The following is a 19,505-nucleotide window of genomic DNA, read 5'->3' on the forward strand; positions in this document are numbered from 1 at the left end:
AAGTATCTAAATATTACAATATATAGAAGACATAACATCATCCTTGGAAAAATTCATTGGCACTCAAATATTTTCACAAAATTGACTATCTTAACAATGATTGTGCTACTAAAATGTGAAATGTCTTTTTCTTACAAAGCTTACAAAAACTATGCCAATAATGTCATTTAAAAGATTTGTAAGTATCATGTCATAATATAATTTAAATCAAATGTTGTCAGGGATAAGGCAAAATAAACTTACATTTTTAGTAATTAAACCCTTTCAGGTCTTCCCAAAAACAGCTTCTGACTCCCAACTACTTAGTATTGTGAATTTCTTGTCCTTGTTGTAGCTGGCTTATTTAAAAAGGTAACCTTTCTGGTTTTAATTATACTTGGAAAACAATATGAAGTAAACAATACAGAAATAACCTACTGAATAAAAAGTGTAAAACTGAGAGTGCAATGCATGACTTTAACCCACTAATCATGACTGAAAGCTTGTTTTTACTTGAAGCTTAAGTGTTAAGGCAGTTGGATAAAGTGTGACTTCAACTTCAATAAAAGTTAGTTGAAACATTTACAAAAAGAAAGAAAAGAGAAGGAAAGGGGAAAAGAAGAGAGAAGGGAAAAAATAAATCAAGTTCTAGTCTACAAGTGCTTTTAAAGGATCTTTAAATGTTTTAGCTGAGGGGTTTCAATTCTTGAGCTAACAGTCAAAGGAAAAAATCAATGATATAGCCAAAACATTTCAAAGTACTGTACTAAATAGCAATAGACAATTCTTATGTGCTTATGATGATTAGGTTATTCCAAAATATTTTCACTCATTTGTTTAGAATTTAGTATTTATGTATTTTCTGCCCCATAGACATTGAGCTTAAAACTAAGGTAAAATTACTAGAATGCTCTCAACAAATTCACTTATAATTGTTTGCCCTTCTTCAAGGGAGAACAAAAAATCTTTAGAGAAGACAGCACTTAATATTTTGTACATAAGTTTTTAAAAAAAGCATTCCATTTATTACATGAGAAAAGATCTAACACGGGGATATGGTTTGAGAATCGTTTAACTTTCATATGCCTGGGGGACATGTTCTGCTTCTTGTTCTATCCAGTTCTCAAAGCCTCACTTTCTTGTCCCAGAAGCCCTATGTTTGATGAAGTTTGAGTGGGACCCACTCAACTCCCACTCCAAAGCTTTGTGCACAGGTGTGCGCCTGGGAAGAATCGCCATCTTCAACTACAAAAATGGTCCCAGATGTTCACCAGGCCTAAGCAGGCCAACTGGAACTCTCTCTCCCAGAGCCATCTGCATTGGGGTTGGTAAATTAGAAAGACTAGTCTAGAGCCTGCTGAGGGCCATCTTGGTTACCAAGTGGTAGCATCTCCAAAATAGAATAAGTCAGGCAGAAATCAGCACAGTGAAGACTTGGGAAGTGAGCTAAGATGAATCCTGACTAATCAAAACATAAAACTCCAAGTTGTGTTAGTTTTTAAGCAATAAAATAACAGGATTATATTAGAGATATTATCCTCTAGGATTTCATCTCTGTTGCATAATTCTATTAAGTTGAAATTTCTGTCAACTAAATGTCGTAAAGTATTTGACTTTAAATAGTAAAAGGCATTAACATAAGAAAAGGTGTACAATACATTTAGAAATATTTACACTTAAATGTACTCATTTCTGAGTTGAAATATCTTTAGGCCAAAAGTCTCTATTTTAAGATCTTCAAAGAAAAGTAAATAAATATGTTTTAAAAAATATGGTGGTAGCATTTTTTATTGTTATTAATAAATCTATTTGAAAATAAAATATTTGTGGTAGCATTTTTGATTCTGTTGTTAGTAAGGTTAACAATAACAGAATCAAAAATGCTACCACAAAGATTTTATCATTATCAACTAACTGCATTTCACAGTAGTCACAATTAGATATTTAATATTTGAGACACAGAATAGTACAAACCATTTGTAGAATTATATTTCTGACTAAAACTTCACTTTTATTAAATGTTTTCTGAGGTGCTAAATTCTGATCTCTATTTAGAGATTACATTTCCAATTCCTTAGAAATGGTAAACAATAATGACACAATCAAATATGAAAAATGTATGCCATTCAACCAAAATAATAGAAAAACAGTGTGATATAAAATGAAAGCACATCCTAATCTGAAATAATTAAAACCTTTCTACAGTTATTCTAACACTATAAAGGTATCATAAATAAAAATGTTCTGAAATTGTTCTTCTAAATACAATTCTCCTCTTTATTTGTAGCTATGGCCAGAGTTCTCGGAGCAGTGTATGTAGCACACGGTAAGCACTATGTGCTAGATGATGGGAGAATGGTGGGGTTGTTGTAAGGAGGTCAGGAGTGAAAAGCATGCAGGAGTGAGGGGCAGGGGTAAGGTGAAGAGTGAAGGAAAGGAGAGAGTAAAAGACTCGGGGAGGGAGACTAGAAGAGGGGAGAGAAGAAGGAAAAGGGGAAGGAGAACCCATGAAAAGCCCGAAGAATGGCCCCTGAAAGGCTGTGGGAGGGCTGGAGGGGGGGAACTCAGGGAAGGCAGTGACACATGAGCCTGGGGAGGTGCCCACGAGAAACAGGGAAGCAGGAAAGGGAAGCAGGGAAGAAAACAAAGGGCAAATCCTATCTCCCTGAGTATTTAGCACACTTGAAGAAGTTACCAGGCTTTTTTTTTTTCTGCATAGAAATAACATTTAATATCTTAATATTCTTATTTAACATCAATGAAAGTATTTAATACATTAATCCATAAAAATTCATGATACATATACATTTGTAGGAATACATGATCAATCAATAGAAGTTATTACATCATATTCTATGACATATTTTAAAAATGTTTTTACATTTAGAAGCATGAGACGGTATATTTAAATTTCAAATAATTTACTTGCTGAGCACCAATAATACATTCAATGGCTAATTTACACACCTTCACCAATCAGAGCAATATTACATTTTCCGTTTTGTAACAAACTGCAATTTTCCATTTTGTAACAAATTGCAATCTGCAACATGACGATGTTCTGAGATGACGATGCCAGAGCTTTAGTAGTTTCTTTTCTGGGTACTTCCCTTTGTTAAGTGTGCATATCTGGTAGAACTTCTACTTTCCTTTCTGTCATCTTTGTCTCTGGATGCCATTTTACTAGAAACATCCTTTATATTTGTTGATTTTTTCCTATTTTCCTTGGTTTTGGCACTTTTTTCTAGGTCCACTTTCTCTTTTTCTTTGTCCTTTTTACCCTTAGGAGACTCCTTCCTGGATAGGTCTGCATCAGCAATTTTCTTATCCTTTCGGTCGTCCTCTTTTTCTTTCTTCCCCTTTTTTCTCTCTTCATTCTTACTTTCCTTCCTTGACTCAGGTTTCTCTTTCTCCTTCTTGAGCTCTTCTTTAGTGAGTTCTTTAACTTTCAGATTTTCCAATTAAAGGAAAAAATGTTTATTGACAAGATCTCTTAATCACAGAACAGGAAGTTAGTGAAAAGGTATTCTCTTTTTCTCCACACACAGGAAATGCACATTCAGAAAGTTACTTTAATTCACTAGTCTTTATGGTGGCTAAAAATAGATGCAAACCTCTATAAAATATCAACTATTAAAAAATGCTAGAAGCTTGTCATATTTTCCATCTTGAAATATAGTATGACTTATCTTAAAACATTAGCATGCAATATTATAAAACTGCACCATGAAAGCAGTACTTTACACAAACTATTAACTCACACTTCATAACTATAATAACATAATTAAAGGAACACTGGCAACATAAGAACAAAGTTTTCGTAATTTGTAAGAATATATACAAAGATAATTTAAAATGTTTAGCTCAAATAAAAACATATGTCCTTAAAATACACGTGCTTCTTTGAAGATTAATATATGTAAATAACATTAAATATAATTTAATTTTCTTAGTTAACTAGGCAAAAAATTGTCATGTGTATGAAATTTTTAAATCATTTTAAAATTGCAAAATGATTTAAAATTTTAGAAACTTAAAATTTTAAAAATTTAAAAAACACTACATATCTGTAGTATTTAAAAGGAAAATTAGAATTCCCTTTCTGCTTATGTTCATCACGAAATCAGTATTCCTTTAAGTATGTTTCCCTGTTAATTCATGTAGAGCCACTCAAGCTAACACGTCTTCTAGTTCATAGGGTTGCGAGAGCAATTAAATGAAATACACAGCTAATTCCAAATCTCATGGAAGGTATTGCTTTCAACTTGCTTTACATGGTAATAAAGCAGTTAGCAAAAGCTCTGAATTTCATCTGTTTGTACTCTCATGAGGAAATCGTAAGGTAAGGTGTTTACAATGCCACATTTAAGCAGAAACAATGCCACATTTAAGCACAAAGAAGATGAAATATTTATTTAATATAATAAAATGTGAAAATGTTTTTGCCCATCAAAATCACGTAAAACTTACATAGCACAAACGGTATTCAAAATGAGCATTAGATTTGCAGTGCTCACTAAAAGTACTATATCTTTCTAGGCTGTCTAATAAAACCTGGATTAACGAACAAAAACATCACATAGGGTTTCTCCATTAGTTGAATTTCCTGGTGATCAACCAGGAGATTCTTCAGTTCTTCCTAAAAAACTTTATTAAAGTCTTTTAAGAATATAGAACAGAATTCATTCAGGATCATACTGAGTCTTCATTCTACTTCAGTGCTGTTTGAATAGTAACATAGATACCGGCATTGCAAAAGAGTAAAATGCATGTGCAATGCTATCATGTCTTATTCTGCAAACTGCTTTTAAAAATATTCAGTCTTTAATGTTTAATTTGCTTCTCCAGATCAAGAAGTAAAATATTTTATTGTCCCTTTGTTTCATCACTATTTCTATAAAAATAAGATGGTAAAAATTGTTTTCGTCCCCAGAAATTATTCACGAGAGATAGGTTAAACCATTAAAAGTTCCTGATCTTAAAATATAAATCACAAAACCCTGTGAATCACATACTATGTCTCATCTGTTCATATTTCACCAAAAAACAAACTACAAACAATATACCAAGCCCTTGAAATGGTCACAAGATTATCACAGGCTTATAAAGAAAAACATGCACATCCCCCATGCCTTTACCCACAAAGAATACGACTACTAACATATGAACAAGAATAATCACTGGCATATAAAGTCAGGCTGTAACATTGAGCTGTTAGTCTACAAATGGCTGACAGGTATAATAACTTATTTATTATTAGTAGTATTTTGAGACAGAGTCTCACTCTGTTGCCCAGGCTGGAGTGCAATGGCACAATCTCAGCTCACTGCAACCTCCACCTCCCAGGTTTAAGCGATTCTCCTGCCTCAGCCTCCTGAGCAGCTGGGATTACAGGTGCCTGCCACTCAGCTAATATTTGTATTTTCAGTTGAGACACGGTTTCACCATATTGGTCAGTCTGGTCTCAAATGCCTGATCTCATGATCCACCCACCTCAGCTTCCCAAAATGCTGGGATTACAGGTGTGAGCTACCGTGCCCGGTCAATAATTTTTAATGAATTAAAATATCCAACACAGCAAATTCTATGTAAATGTAATGCAGGGTTCTACATTATACATATAAGTTTTCATTTTACTGAAAACTACACATTTGAATCACACTAGCTTTTACTGTGCTCTAAGACAGAGTGTCATGAGAGCTTTTGGAGAAATAAAATCAATTACTGAAGACTTCATCTTTTTTCCCCAAAAGTAATTCAAAGAAATCAAAGTAAGAAAGGTTTTAGGGAACAAGGTAAGATGTGTACATGTAAATTTAATATATACATCATAAATATAACGTGATATTTGTATAATATATACATTCTTAATTTAAAGACTGTTACAAAGCTTTGATAACATGAAAAGGTAATGACTTAAAATTATAGGCTTGAAGCAGAAAATTATTTGATGAAATCTTGATAAAACTACTTATAAGCTAAGGTGCACCCAAGCAAGACCCAAAAGCAATAATGTTTAGCATTAGTAGCAAGATTAACATTCCCAGAAAATGTCATGCATTTTCAAACATTAAACTTGATTCACTCAAGGCTAATTTGAAAAAATGAAAATACCTTTAGCCTTAGTTTTTCTCTTGGCTACCCCACTGGGTCCTTCTGTTGATATTTACAAGATGAAAATGGGTTATAAACAGAAAATTTAATGGAATTCAAAATAAGTGTCTATTAAAAGGTAAAATCAATGCCACTATAAATCATGTTAAGTTACTTAAATTCATCATTAAAAAATACTCCAATATCTCTCTTATTTGTCACTTTAAAGCCTTCCTTTCACTGTCTTTAACAGATAAATGCATTATAATTGGCCTATGATTTAATCAACTTCACAATTTGGCTTAGATCTTTAAGAATTGTTGGCGTTAGAAATCCTTAACTGCCTCTGGAAATGGCATTTTCTACTCAGTGGTAGACTTCCGCTTGGGACACAGATGATCAACTAAAAGTACCAGAGTGAAGGACCAAGGACCTTACTTCACTACTCAATCACATTTGCCATCCAAAAAAGGATAGCATATATTGATAGAGTTCACCTTTACTGTTTGAACAATCACTGCTCTTCTATCAGTTCGAATTGTCTTTTAAAAAATTATACGAGCAAGTAAGAATGACAGTATTATGTACAAACATATTACATTTTTCACTCTAAAAACTTTGCAATAACTTTCTGTTTCCTCTCTTGGCAAATGAAAGTCCTGATAATGGATTTATTTTTGAGTCTCTAACAATATACCTCTAACTCTTATTCGAACCAGGCTGTATTTAGCATCCCAATGAACTGATCTTCCCAATTCTCTCTCTCAGTCACATAAAGGCTGGTTTATGCTATGTACTGGCAAACTTTGTAAAGTTCCAATCCAAGTTGCCAATACATTTCTTAGGCACATTAGGGTTGGAGGTGCAATGTTTAGTGTTCCTCTCCTCAGGAAGGGTGGCATAGCCTGTCACTAAAGAACGAAGGTCTAAGGTGTGGTCACAAGAAAGCCCCCAAAGCCATCTGACATTTTTCCAGCTGTAAACTGTAAAACCCACTTTGTATGTTTCTCAAAACTTCTACTTTCAGTATGAGATGTTTGTACTATTATATTGTTCAAACCTCCCCTTTCACTATTGATAGCAATTTGTATCTATCGATTGAGGTCATCCATTTGAGAATGGTTATTTTGGTTGAAATATCAATATTCTTCAAAAATGTATTAGTATCTCTTATCGTTGACAACGTAAAAGTGGAAACAAGTGACTATGGTTATATTTGTCCACTTACATGAAATACATAGATAACCACAACCAGTACTTAGTCCCATGTGTTTAACAATTATTTTTCACAGATAAAACTTGATTCTTTCCTAAACGCTGTCAAAAACAGTGTATCACCCAGTAACACTGAGTGCTATTTCCAATCACTCTCCACTAAAGTTTATTTCAGAATAAAATACCAAAACTATTCTTGTAATGCCCACTTTTAAATATATGAGTAGAATCCAATATGTAAAACACATTAGCATAAAACATTAAAATATACTTCTAGTACCACTATGTTCCCCTCCTGACTCCTGCATGTTCTCCCACAGCAGATCCAGATTTTCCTATTAAAAAGTAGAGTGAGGAAACCCGGACTGCCCTCTCCCTACCCCGCTGTTACGATCTAGGTAAAAAGAGCTACATAGATGAAAAGACTAGATTTAACTTCTGTCATGAATAAACCAAAATATTAGATTAGCATTAGATTAGTGAAACATATAAAAATAAACAGTGCTGTACTTTATTTTAAACTTTTTTGGTTTGGGTATAAATCTTTACGGTGATACAAATGAACAAAGTGCAATGCACGATACAAAACTCCAAAGGATCATCTTATGTTTTCTGAACTTAAAACATAGCCAATAATTTTCAATATTTTGACATAACAAAGACCAAGCTAATAATTTAACAAATTATTACATTCAGTCTCTGAAGAAAAGCATATAGACATGAAAAAAGCATACCACCAAAAACAGTTAATAAAGGAGTCCCTAAGTAATAATGAAACAAAAAAGAGAGTCAAGAAAAAAAAATTTTTTTTTTTTTGCCGCCTGCAGTGGCTCACGCCTGTAATCCCAAAACTTTGGGAGGCCGAGGCAGGTGGATCACCTGAGGCCAGGAGTTCGAGACCAGCCTGACCAACACGGTGAAACCCCATCTCTACTAAAAATACAAAAATTAGCCATGGTGGCGGGCGCCTGTAATCCCAGCTACTAGGGAGGCTGAAGCAGGAGAATCGCTTGAACTCAGGAGGCAGAGGCTGTGGTGAGCCGAGACCGTGCCATTGCACTCCAGCCTGGGCAACGAGAGGGAAACTCTGTCTTAAAAAAGAAAAAAAAAAAAAAAATTTGTAGCCCAGAATTTAAAATAAAATGAAAAAAAATTTTTTTTAAAAAGAAAATGTGTGGTTCTTTTTAAAGTGAAATGATCAGTTTTAGGAAGGAAGGAATGAACAAAGGTTTAGGATGAGGACACTATTTTACTATGTTAGTTACTAAACATCCTTTAAGGTTCTTCAGAATACAGTTTTATAAGCAGTAGAGAAGGCAGTCATGCCACAATGATGAGTAAACATATGTGGAAGGAAAGGTGACCAAAAACCTAGGGTGCTCACATCAGCCTTCTTTATTTCCTTAGAAGAAAACTGATCATACATGGAATTTCCCTAGATTTTGAGGGGGACAGAAAAGGAAAAGAGTTTGAAGAATTTTATCCGGGTTTTGTTTTGAAAGTCGAGGAAACGCAGGCATGTACGTGAGAAAAAGAAGCTAAGTTCATAACAGGAGAGAGGTGATGAGGTCAGGAGGAGGTACAGGCTCAAGGGAAAGGGCTGGCTTTGGAAACCAGAGGGAAGCAATGTCTGAAAAAACGAGGAGTGAATGAGAGAAGAAACAACAGCTCAAAAAAATCCTGAGACAGTAATGTTGTAAAGGGAAGAGAGAAGAAAATAATGGAATGAAGCCACACTAGATTATCTTAGGAAAGCAGAAAGCAAAATCATCTCTACAGAGGAATAAACTGACCCTGGAAGAAGGAAGGGTGTGGAAAAGGTTTAGAATGACTGCTAACGAGGGAAACTGTCGGAGGAGCATGTCCCCAATGGAGGCTCAGTACAGGTAACTTTAAAACAGATTTTTTTTTTCCCCAGCAACAATGGCAAATGCAGTAATGGAGAAAGGGGTCATTGGCAATCCAAGATTAGTGGCAGCATGTAGAGGGGAAAAAATATATTAGTTTGTGGGCATTTGGTAGTGGACTTAAGGGGAAACCACAAGGCAGGTACAAAGGCCCACCTTTCTATTCTCCCTAATTCTTGACAAAATTAAATTCTTATCATTTGTAACTATGGTTGATGTAGATTCTCCGTACAGTGCCAAAATGCCATAAGCATGTCCTACTTTTCTCCTTTTCTACCTTTACTACCATAGCTAATGTCTAGGGGAAAAAAAGAAACAAAGGAACATTCCACTAATCAATAAAATTCATGACAACACAAAGGCTCTTCAAAATAGTTTCCAAGTAGTATGAAGAAAATTCTATTAATTCGAGCAAAATGGAAACATCGTGGTATTTCTTAATCCATTCAGACAAAAGTTGTTTTAATTAATAGAATATATTTCAATTTAAGAAATAATCAAAGAAGCATTAGGATGTGCTTAAAATACATGTTGAAAATAACTGCCATGCTATTTACTTTCTTTTCATCCTTTTATGATTATTTTGATGTAAGTATTTAAAGTGATGATAGTTAATAGCTCTGGCAACTATTTGGGAATTCCTATACAGAAATTAGAAAAAAGGTCTTACATTCTTCCCTTAGAACATAAGAGAGTTGCCTAAAGGAAATTTATGCTATTTTGGCAACTGCCTCAGGTCACTATTCCACATTTGCAAAATCAAATGTTCTCTATGAAATTAAAATGTTTGAACCATTAAGCCAATGGATAGATCTGTGGTTACACCACATGCAATAGACATGATTTTAGAAGACTGGCTGCATTACAGACACACAAGTAGCTACTTCAGACTTTCAGACAGTCAGCTCTAGAATTGGTCTGGATATCGCTTCATACTCAGGTCATTTCAGCCACTCCCATCATTTCTGGTGAGACCTGTGAGTCACTTTGAGCCTTCTCACCTTCCTCTGTCCCATAATGGAACATCACAATCATTTCAACATTGACTACACATAGCAAAAAGAGGCCCTAAATGTCTGAGTAACTGTCCTGTTAGTGAGGCAGACTGTTCCTCTAGAATGGATATCTACTCTTGGTAAAACGCATGTCAGGACCCTACACCAATTTCTTTTTTATTTTTAAACAGATATAATAATATAGTACAGATTAAAAGAAGAAGCAGCAGCAGCAGCAGCAGCTACAAACCCACCAACCCTCTACAATAAGTGGGAAATGGAGGATCAGAACATAACTGAAAGACGAAATAAACAGAAAGGGATTACAACCAGAGACAGAGAAAAAAGGTAAAATGCAGATTCAAATACAAATTGGAGATTGGAAAGGTCACCTGAAGACTTTTGTTAGCATAGGTCAGTTTGTTATAGAAACTCAAAATGTCATTTCTATTGCAAAAAATATGTCCAGTAATTTTACCAGTTAAACCGTTTTTAAAAAAAAAAAAAAAAAAAAAAAAAAAAAAAAAAAAACACAACTCAGTATTTTATTATGCAGTTAGTAACTCCTCACCCACCAGGATCCACACCAGCGTATGATATTAATGAATATCACATGTGGGGCTTAGCATTGAAGGGGAATTCAAATAAAACCTAAGATCTGGTTCCTAGATTCAAGGAGTCCACAAACTACTTGATATCTAACTCCTAAGTATTACAGGGTCATCTCAACCAATAACAAAGGCAGTGAATTCTGCATACTGGTTCCATCATTTAACTTATGAAAATAAAGTCTGGGTCACTGAGTTTCTTTAAGTATTCCAAATATGCATTGTGATCAAAGATTCCATGCCAAATCACAGAAAATTTCTTATATGTTTTATAGACTTAAGGAGCTAGCCCAGCAAATTATCTAGAAAGAGTCTTGAAGCGTCAATTCCCAAAAAGTAAACTGCCAGGTGATCAAATTAAGAATAACTGGCTATGCTAGATCTGATTTTTTGATAATGCTCCTAAGTCACAAACATCGGGGTAGACAATCTGTTCTATCTTACTGTAAATAAAAACAATTCAAACAGAAAATAGTCCTTCCTTCATGTCTGGATACAGTTCTATAAGACAGGGAGGTAATTTATAAAAAGAAAGAACCAAGGACAAGATGAAAAAGCAGGACAGCCCACTATTCCATATGTCCTCAGCACTGAGGTGTCTGTAGGATCCCCAGGGCAGCAGGCTGACAGCCAGACCTCAGGACTGGGTAAAACTGGCACCCAGAAGACACTTCCCCAACTGACTTATACCCACCACTCATGCCCCAAAGCAAGGCAGGCTGAAGGAAGCTAAAGGGCTGAAAAGAATCCCAAGAGTGCTGCTGTCTTGTTTTTGTGCCAAACTCCGGAGAACCCAGCACCTTTGCAATCGGACAAACGTCAGCGCATCCGGAGAAGGCAGAACAGTGACTCCGAGGAGACAACACTATATCTCAACACAGAGCCTGTTCCACAGAGTTTCTTTGGTTGCTCAAAACTGAAAAGGTAAAGTAAATACAGTATAACTTAAAATTCCGTAACTATATAAATATTCAAATTAACGGGATACGATTTTGCCTTTAGTTCTTAAGTTTAAAAGACATGAGCAAGGAAGACTTATGAAACAGAAAGTTAGAAAATACACCCTTAGAAAATTAAGAATTATAGCAATACATAATAAATCAAACTAAGGTGAAGTAATTTTGATCTGCTTCAAGATAATTTATAGCACAGTTTTGCAAATACTTTTATTTTATCTCACACACACATACAAGCCTTAGGCACATGTTGACGGAAGTCACAGAAGTCAGGGGTTCGTCAGCTACCTGGGTGTCACTTTCATCAGAGGCTTTCAGAGGAACTAATGAGAGGTGATACAAAATAAGTAGCAAATTTTATCCCACATTCTTGTTTTCACTTACAAAATAAAGCATAATTAATTTCTGTACATAAAATATGAATTAGTATGACAAAGTCTGATGAAAATTAATAATTTCAAATATTTTAACACAAAATTTAATTATTCTCATCAATTAATCAAATATCTTCTAGTGTTAGTAGTAATGACATGTTAACAAATAAGATTGCTTTAAAAAGTATATCCTGGAAATTTGGCTAGGTGAATTTCATTGAGTGGGGCTGAAGATTCCTTTAGAATTTAAACCTAATAAACTGATATTTCATATTACCCAAGTATAAAAGCAGAAGACACAATAAACAAAAAGACTGAATACATTTTCAGAAGGAACATTACTGAATGATACTCATTTGCTGGAGAACATGCTACTAAGTGACAGCTTAACTGAAGACCTTGAATATTTGAAAACAGAAGCTTTAACAGACTATCAGAAGCATTAACAGAATAAAACATATTTGCCCATTAGCGAGAGCAAGACAAACTAGAGCTTTAATAGCCATTTAAACTTTAAGAGATTGTTTGTCCAGTGTGTATATCCACATCCAAAAGTCGCTATAGAATGTTTGCTTTTTAATAATATTAGCAAATTGGACAGTCTTCCCTGACACAGGTAAATGGTGGGCAGAGGGGATGGATGTCCCGTGCTGACTTGAGGCTGCTACTTTCAGGCTATTATTATGACAGCCTACAAGAGTAATTTCTAACAATTTAAATTTGTCATAGTCCCCTCAGAATAAATGGATGAATGATACACTTACTGAAAGTAATTTAATTAGATATAGGAGACAAGAAATATTTGAAAAGTAGAAATTATAGTTAAACAAAATGTGAAGAAGTGCAAACATTTTCAAATTTTTAGCTCTCTGACAAACATTAAGCAAAATCTTAGAGAAGCTGGAAGAGATTTAAAACCATGGAACATCACTCCTTCAAAAAATAACATCCCTTTCCTTATCTTCCTTATCCCTAGAAGAGCTTTGCTTGAGGGGAAACTGATGAAATCTCATTTTAAGAAATGCATTTTGTATATAGCTGATACAACTGTTTTTGTTACTATTGAAGCAAACTCATTTTAAAGAAATTGATTCAAATATGTTTTCAAGGTTTTCTAAAGGGAAAAGTTTACTGCCGTAAATCGAATTACCACTTCAATAAGTTTATAATTCTAAAANTAAGTTTATAATTCTAAAAATCACATTATATCTAAGCCAAAATCAATATCCTATTAATAAGTCAATGAAAGAAAAATGGAAAAAGACTTATTTAGGATGAATAATTTTAATATGTACAACATTAAGATACATATTCACATATTCCCTCATGTGTAATATGCCTACTTTAAAAAAAAATACAAATTACTTTCTCTGAATGTATATTTGGAAATAAAATTGAAAATAAATTTTGCTTTCATAGACAGAAATATGTCATGCTACTATCTGAAAACAGTAAGTTAACTTACTCTAAGGCAAAAACATGGGGTTATTTTAAATTATTTCAAAAGCACCATTAACACAGAATTTTACATAGAAATTTGTAGGAACCTATCTGACACAAACCTAAACAAATTACAATAAAAAATATCAGCTTAGTAAAGAACCATCATTTTACACATCAGTCATGTTAAAGAACAGAGAAGCATTTAACTTAAAATCATGCCAGAAATATTTTATACTGAAATCCATTAGAATCATCTTAATTAATAGTGTGTTAGAAAGACAAGCATCAAGGGTTAAGCACAACACAATCTGCTGTTAAGTGTCCAAATTTAGTTCAGTGAATACATGAGTTGAAACAAAACGATACAGAAACCAATTATACCACCAAGAACATCATTTTCGGTGTACTTTGTAGTTGACTACAAGAATGAGGAGTACCATTTTCTTCAATAGAAGTTGGGGGAGCTGAGCGAGCAAGGGACTAGCTAGTAGCTGTACTGGGCAAGATCACATGGTTGACTTGCACGGTAAGATCACAACCGCCCCACTGCACATTAAGCCCTGCATAAGCAAAGGAAAGAAAAGAAAAAGGAGGCTGCTTCGGGTGTTCATTTGCCAATGACTTCAGTCCCTGAATCAAAGCTACTGGTTATGTAAATCCAGTATGACACAAGTCTTTCCCTGAACCCCTTCATTCTGTGACGTACCATCAACACCATCTGCGGTTTCGCTTTCTTCTTCTTCTTCTTCTAGCATTTCAAAGGGAGTCATTATATCATAGAGAAATGAGAGGAAACCATAAAACCAATCTGAACTTTCCTCTGCTAAAATATTAAGGACTTCCTCAAGAGAATCAATATTTTCATTACTGCCATCTTTGGTCAGGCCTACATAAGAATAAAGGAAGAGAGAGAGAAAATAAGGAGAGCAGTTAGGTAGAAAAAAGAAGTGGAGGAAGGGCGATCTCAAAAGAGATGTGCATCATGGTCAGAGAGGTTTACAGAAACGGTATTTGGAAAATAAAGAAGTCCATTACAATGCACACCTTACAATCAACTCTCAATCAAATGTCAAAAGAAAGCCACAATTTGACCAATCCTCACCACTCCTACCAGCCCCTACCTAGGTTTGCCTTTCTCTCATTAGAGTGTTGAGTTGAAAGACAAAATTTTATCAGTCAAAAATCAATAGACAGTAATGAAAAATCAGTTGACTGTAAAAGGAAGAGTGAATAAAAGCAGTATCAGAGAAAAAAAGATATATACTCTGACAACCTCCAGATTTGCTCATTTACCAACCAGATTTTATTGAGAGTTGATTATACACACATTCATTCATTCATTCATTCATTCAAACTAGAAAGGCTTATTTCCTCAAACTTCTCCCCTCCCCACACCAGCACCCCACTTAAGACCTGGAGTTAAGTTAGGAAATTCTGGAGTTAATATAATTAGCAGTATTACCATTTATAGCATCCACAGATGGGCATAAGTACACTGAAATTATGTAACTCAGATAATTTTAACACTTAAATTTTAACACTATTAAATGTGGTAGCTCTATAAAACTCTGGCAATTAACTCATGGTCCTGTAATTCTGGCCAATGACAAGAGTCAGCTATTAATAATAATTCACTTTGCCTACCGATATGAAATTTGATCAAGGCCTTAGCTGGTCACTTGCAATAGGAACATTCCAAACTCCTCTCCCCATGGGCCTGTGAAATTAGCTTCTATTGCTAAGACCCCTTTCAACTGTCATTTTTAAGTATTGGACCCAAAACAGGCCCTTAGGATAGAAATAAGTCAAAGTATATATTGTATTTATCTTTGTTATTTTCCTGTGAAGAACTGGCTCTGGGTAGCAAAGGTTTCTTAGCTCCAGTAGGTATCAGAATCTGACAATACTACCAAGCTGTATACCAAGCCCATAATTCTGAGGAGGAATAATAGGGTAGGGTGTTCTGGCTGTAAGAAATGTGAACATCCATGACCACTGAGCTTTTCTGGTTGTAACCACCTAATTCGGTCATTTAAGTCTTCGGCAACACACAATTTCTCCATGTAGTATAACTACCAGCAATCAAGATCGGTAGATAAAGGATAAGATGACAACTAATTTAAAAGTTTTAAAGATTACAGTAAATTTTCTCTGCTTTACTCAAAAGAACTATATTATGTCATTCTTCATGTTTTTGGTAAGAAATAACGCAAATCGCAGTTGGTATTTAAATTACTTTTGGACAAGTCTAGAATGTTTTCACTCAATTTAGCAGTAGACAAATGCTGTGAACAAAGATCTATATTCCCAACTAAGTCTCTGTGGGAATAACACTGTTTCTTCTTCCTGCCTTAAAACATTATAGCTGCATATTTAGTATAAACATCTTTATTTTTCTCCATTTGCCAGTATATTATAAGTACTTCCGAGTATTACATGTAAAATACAAAACTTTTCCATCCTTCAGTATGACAGGTGACCATATGCAACAAATATGCAAAAGCATTTGAACAAAACTGTTTACCCAGCAAAGCAACCTTCCTCTGGTTCTCAAGACAAAAGTACTAGTCCAAAGAGAAAAATATATATTCTGGGTATGTGACTCCTTCTGAACCTCTAAGAACAGGGTTCAACCAAATGGAATGCCTTTGGCTTGGCAAGGTCTGGTCTTCTCCTCCCATCAACTCACTCATGCATCTATCAGTCTACAAATGTTTTTCCAGGATGTAGCAAGTGCTGACTGGCTTCCCTTTTGCTTTCCAGCCATACCTGATACGATGCCAGCTAGATGCCAGCCATAGGACAAAAGGACAACCACATGATCCTTAGGTGGTGTCACTCTAAGGATTTAGTCCTCGCGTCATTTAGTCCTCGGGTCATTTTCCTGTTGATTTTATTTGGAAAATAAGTTTTTAAATAATACATTTTCAAACAAGGTAGTTTTCAATAATCTGAACTACAAACAAAGATACCTACATTTTAGTTAATTTGGCCACAAAAATAAGAAGCTATGTAAACGAAGAAAAGTGGGCTTAGTACACTTTCAAAGAATCAAATGGGCCTTGGCCAGAAATAATCAAATAATAAAATTAATGATGGTTAGTGGTCTTGATTTACTCACATATGTTTAATTCTATTTCACAAGAAAAGCCACACCCTAAAATTGAGTGAAATGTACCATGTGAATGTATACATTTCCCCAAATTTATAAGATTTAGATATATGCGGACTTAAGAATCTAGAAAAAAAAATTATGAAACAAATGCACAGTCTATGAAAGATTAACATATCTCAATTATTACTATACCTGCGATGCCAACAGCTCCTCTAATCTCTGATTTCCTACCTTCCTCCCTCCCCTTGGATCTCCTGGGCCTTAATCTAAAACCTAAACCCTTAAAGCTTAAACTTTACCATTAAGCTGCCTCGCCAGTGAGAATGTACCTTGGAAGTCTGGCTTCATTTTGGGTATATGCTCACTGTAGTGCTCTCCCCATAACCTCTACCTGACCACACGGAACCTATTAAAGCCTCTGTACTCCCAACAATTTCACCAGGCTGTCTTTGCAGTAACCTTCCAGTAACAGAGGCACCACTAAACTACAATAATCTTACAAACCAGAAAAGAACTTTAGTCATAAAACTCAATTCAAGTTAAGGTTGCATTTCCTGCAGAGAACTCAAACGCTATAGAAATAAGATTAGAGGTGATAAGTAAGCCTAACATTTCACCTTTGGTTTGTTTCATCTGTACTGAAGCTACAAGCCAACTGCAAACTAGTACGGGAAGGGTAAAAAAGTATTTATGTAGCTTTATCTGATCTGTCTTTATGCATTTATTAGTAAAGTTACCAAAATAAACCTTGATATTCACCAAATTTAGTTCCACCTCCAAGTGTATAATTCTTATAAATGGCACAATTTATGAGTTCCTTACACTGTCCCTGCAAACAGCAATATTCAAAGTTACAATTAATTAGCTTCTTAATGGTAGGTTAAAAACCTTAAAGGGGATGACCTTTTGAAATCTCAAATACACTAAAAATCAAATTAAGGTAATAGTTTGCTATAGAAATCAGTGTGTTTTATCAAAGAAATACCACATTTTAATTTCTAATGGCTGACATTTCCTGACAGACCAGATGGCTGGTTTTAAGCAAAACAAACAAATAAAATCAATAAAATACAGCAGATGAGAGTAACATTATTTCTAAAAATAAGAAAACTTGGCCCATATTTTATTTTATCTTTAAAATAAAGAGCTTTGCTATTCAGAATTTGTCATTTAAAGCAATATAATGAAGTGATAAACCATTTATAGGCAAGCAAATTAACATCATTCTGATAAGTTCTATATAATTTTGTTTCTTTTACATGCCCAGGATTATAGTCATCTGAGGATTCAATATATTTACAGAAACTCAAATTTAGATACACAATGATAGGACTACATTGAAAATTTCATTAAAGTTAAGACAAGAAAATAAATTTCATAGGAAGTTTCTATGCAGCAAACATTAATTCCCAATGGGCAGGAAAAAAAAAATTAACAGGTCAAAATTAGGAAGGTTTATTATCTTTAATCACAACTAAAACTCTATATTCATAGAACTTTCTCTATTTCATAAGGAGGTGGATTTAATCTACTAAAAGCAGTTTCATTGGTTACAGATGTGGCATCCTACTGTGTTTTCATGTCTAAAAAATATACACAAAACAGTATAACTAAGAAGAATTTCTTTGGGTCATTATTTTATAAGCTTAGTGTATAATATAATGCCATATCCATTATTTTTCTAAAGACTCTAACATAAAAAGTTTTAACATATATTATGCTACATACAAAAGCAAAAGAAGTCTCAACAGGCCAGATTATACAAAATTTGCATGTTAAAATTAACACCATTCTTTCCAGCAAGACAGCACTTTAAAACAAATAAGGGAGCACCACATTGTTATTTATTACAAGAAACATCTCTGATAAAGACAGGTAATTCTGATAATGAAAGAGAAGGGTCCAAGACTTCCAAAATAAACACACTGGGTCAAAAGACCAGGAGTTCATATTTTAGCACTACCGTTAAAATATGCATGGGACATTTTAAGATGTTTATTATCACTTTTATTTCAAAATTAATTTACGTAAGCCTGTAGAAATTTACATTTTGAAATGGAAGTGAATGTCTAATGTTAATGAAGAATATCTATAATTACCATAATCTAAAAATAGACTAGGATATTAGCTATTCAAATTCTAAGTTCAGAATAAGAAGTACTTTAAATCTAAAAACACACATGAAATTATTATACTTATCAAAATATATATGTGTAAGAGATATACACTTATTCACTGATAAAAGTAAATTGAAATGAAAGAGTCTGCAGAAAATAAGCCATTTAAACTTTTAACAGTAATGAAATATATGATTTAAGGGGGAAAAATCTTCTGTTAAGATATATACTATTGAGATAGGTATTATTAAAGCAAAAATATTTGTTCCCAGCATTTTATCACCATTAACAAAAAACATAAAATGTGTACTTGCCTAATAAAACTTTGGCATCATCCACATCAAAATCTCCATCACCATCAGCATCATAGATTCCTAGTTTTCCTACAACAGGGGATAAATGATGGATATGGAACAAAAAAGAAAAGAAATTTAATACGGTATTACAACTTAGTGAAGTCCTGCAACTCAGTCATAAATGTTACCAATTAATGCAATTCTTTGCTCTTTTAATCCTGCAAAGCAGTGTCAAATGAGTATCTTACCTAAAAATAGTGAGCAATTCAGTTAAGAGAGTCAGGAAATGTTCAGCTAGCAAATTCTATGAAATAAAACTGACATAGCATTTTCTTTAAAGACTGAACAGCATATTCTGATCTAATTACTCCAGTACTCCAGAATAATTTTTTTTTTTTTTTTTTTTT

The 19,505-nt window shown here is 34.0% G+C and overlaps 1 protein-coding gene across 1 annotated transcript in view; it reads right to left on the minus strand.

Annotated features, from left to right (window-relative positions):
- The window catches only part of ASPH (aspartate beta-hydroxylase), a 228,531-nt gene that overhangs the window by 164,554 nt on the left and 44,472 nt on the right, over positions 1-19,505 (minus strand). The window contains exon 3 of the mRNA XM_017893472.1: positions 19,117-19,185. Within this exon, the coding sequence (XP_017748961.1) occupies positions 19,117-19,185 (69 nt within the window). The remainder of the gene's footprint in view (positions 1-19,116; positions 19,186-19,505) is intronic.

Source organism: Rhinopithecus bieti, unplaced genomic scaffold (assembly GCF_001698545.2).
Source record: "Rhinopithecus bieti isolate Rb0 unplaced genomic scaffold, ASM169854v2 scaffold_21726, whole genome shotgun sequence".
Classification (NCBI taxonomy): domain Eukaryota; kingdom Metazoa; phylum Chordata; class Mammalia; order Primates; family Cercopithecidae; genus Rhinopithecus; species Rhinopithecus bieti.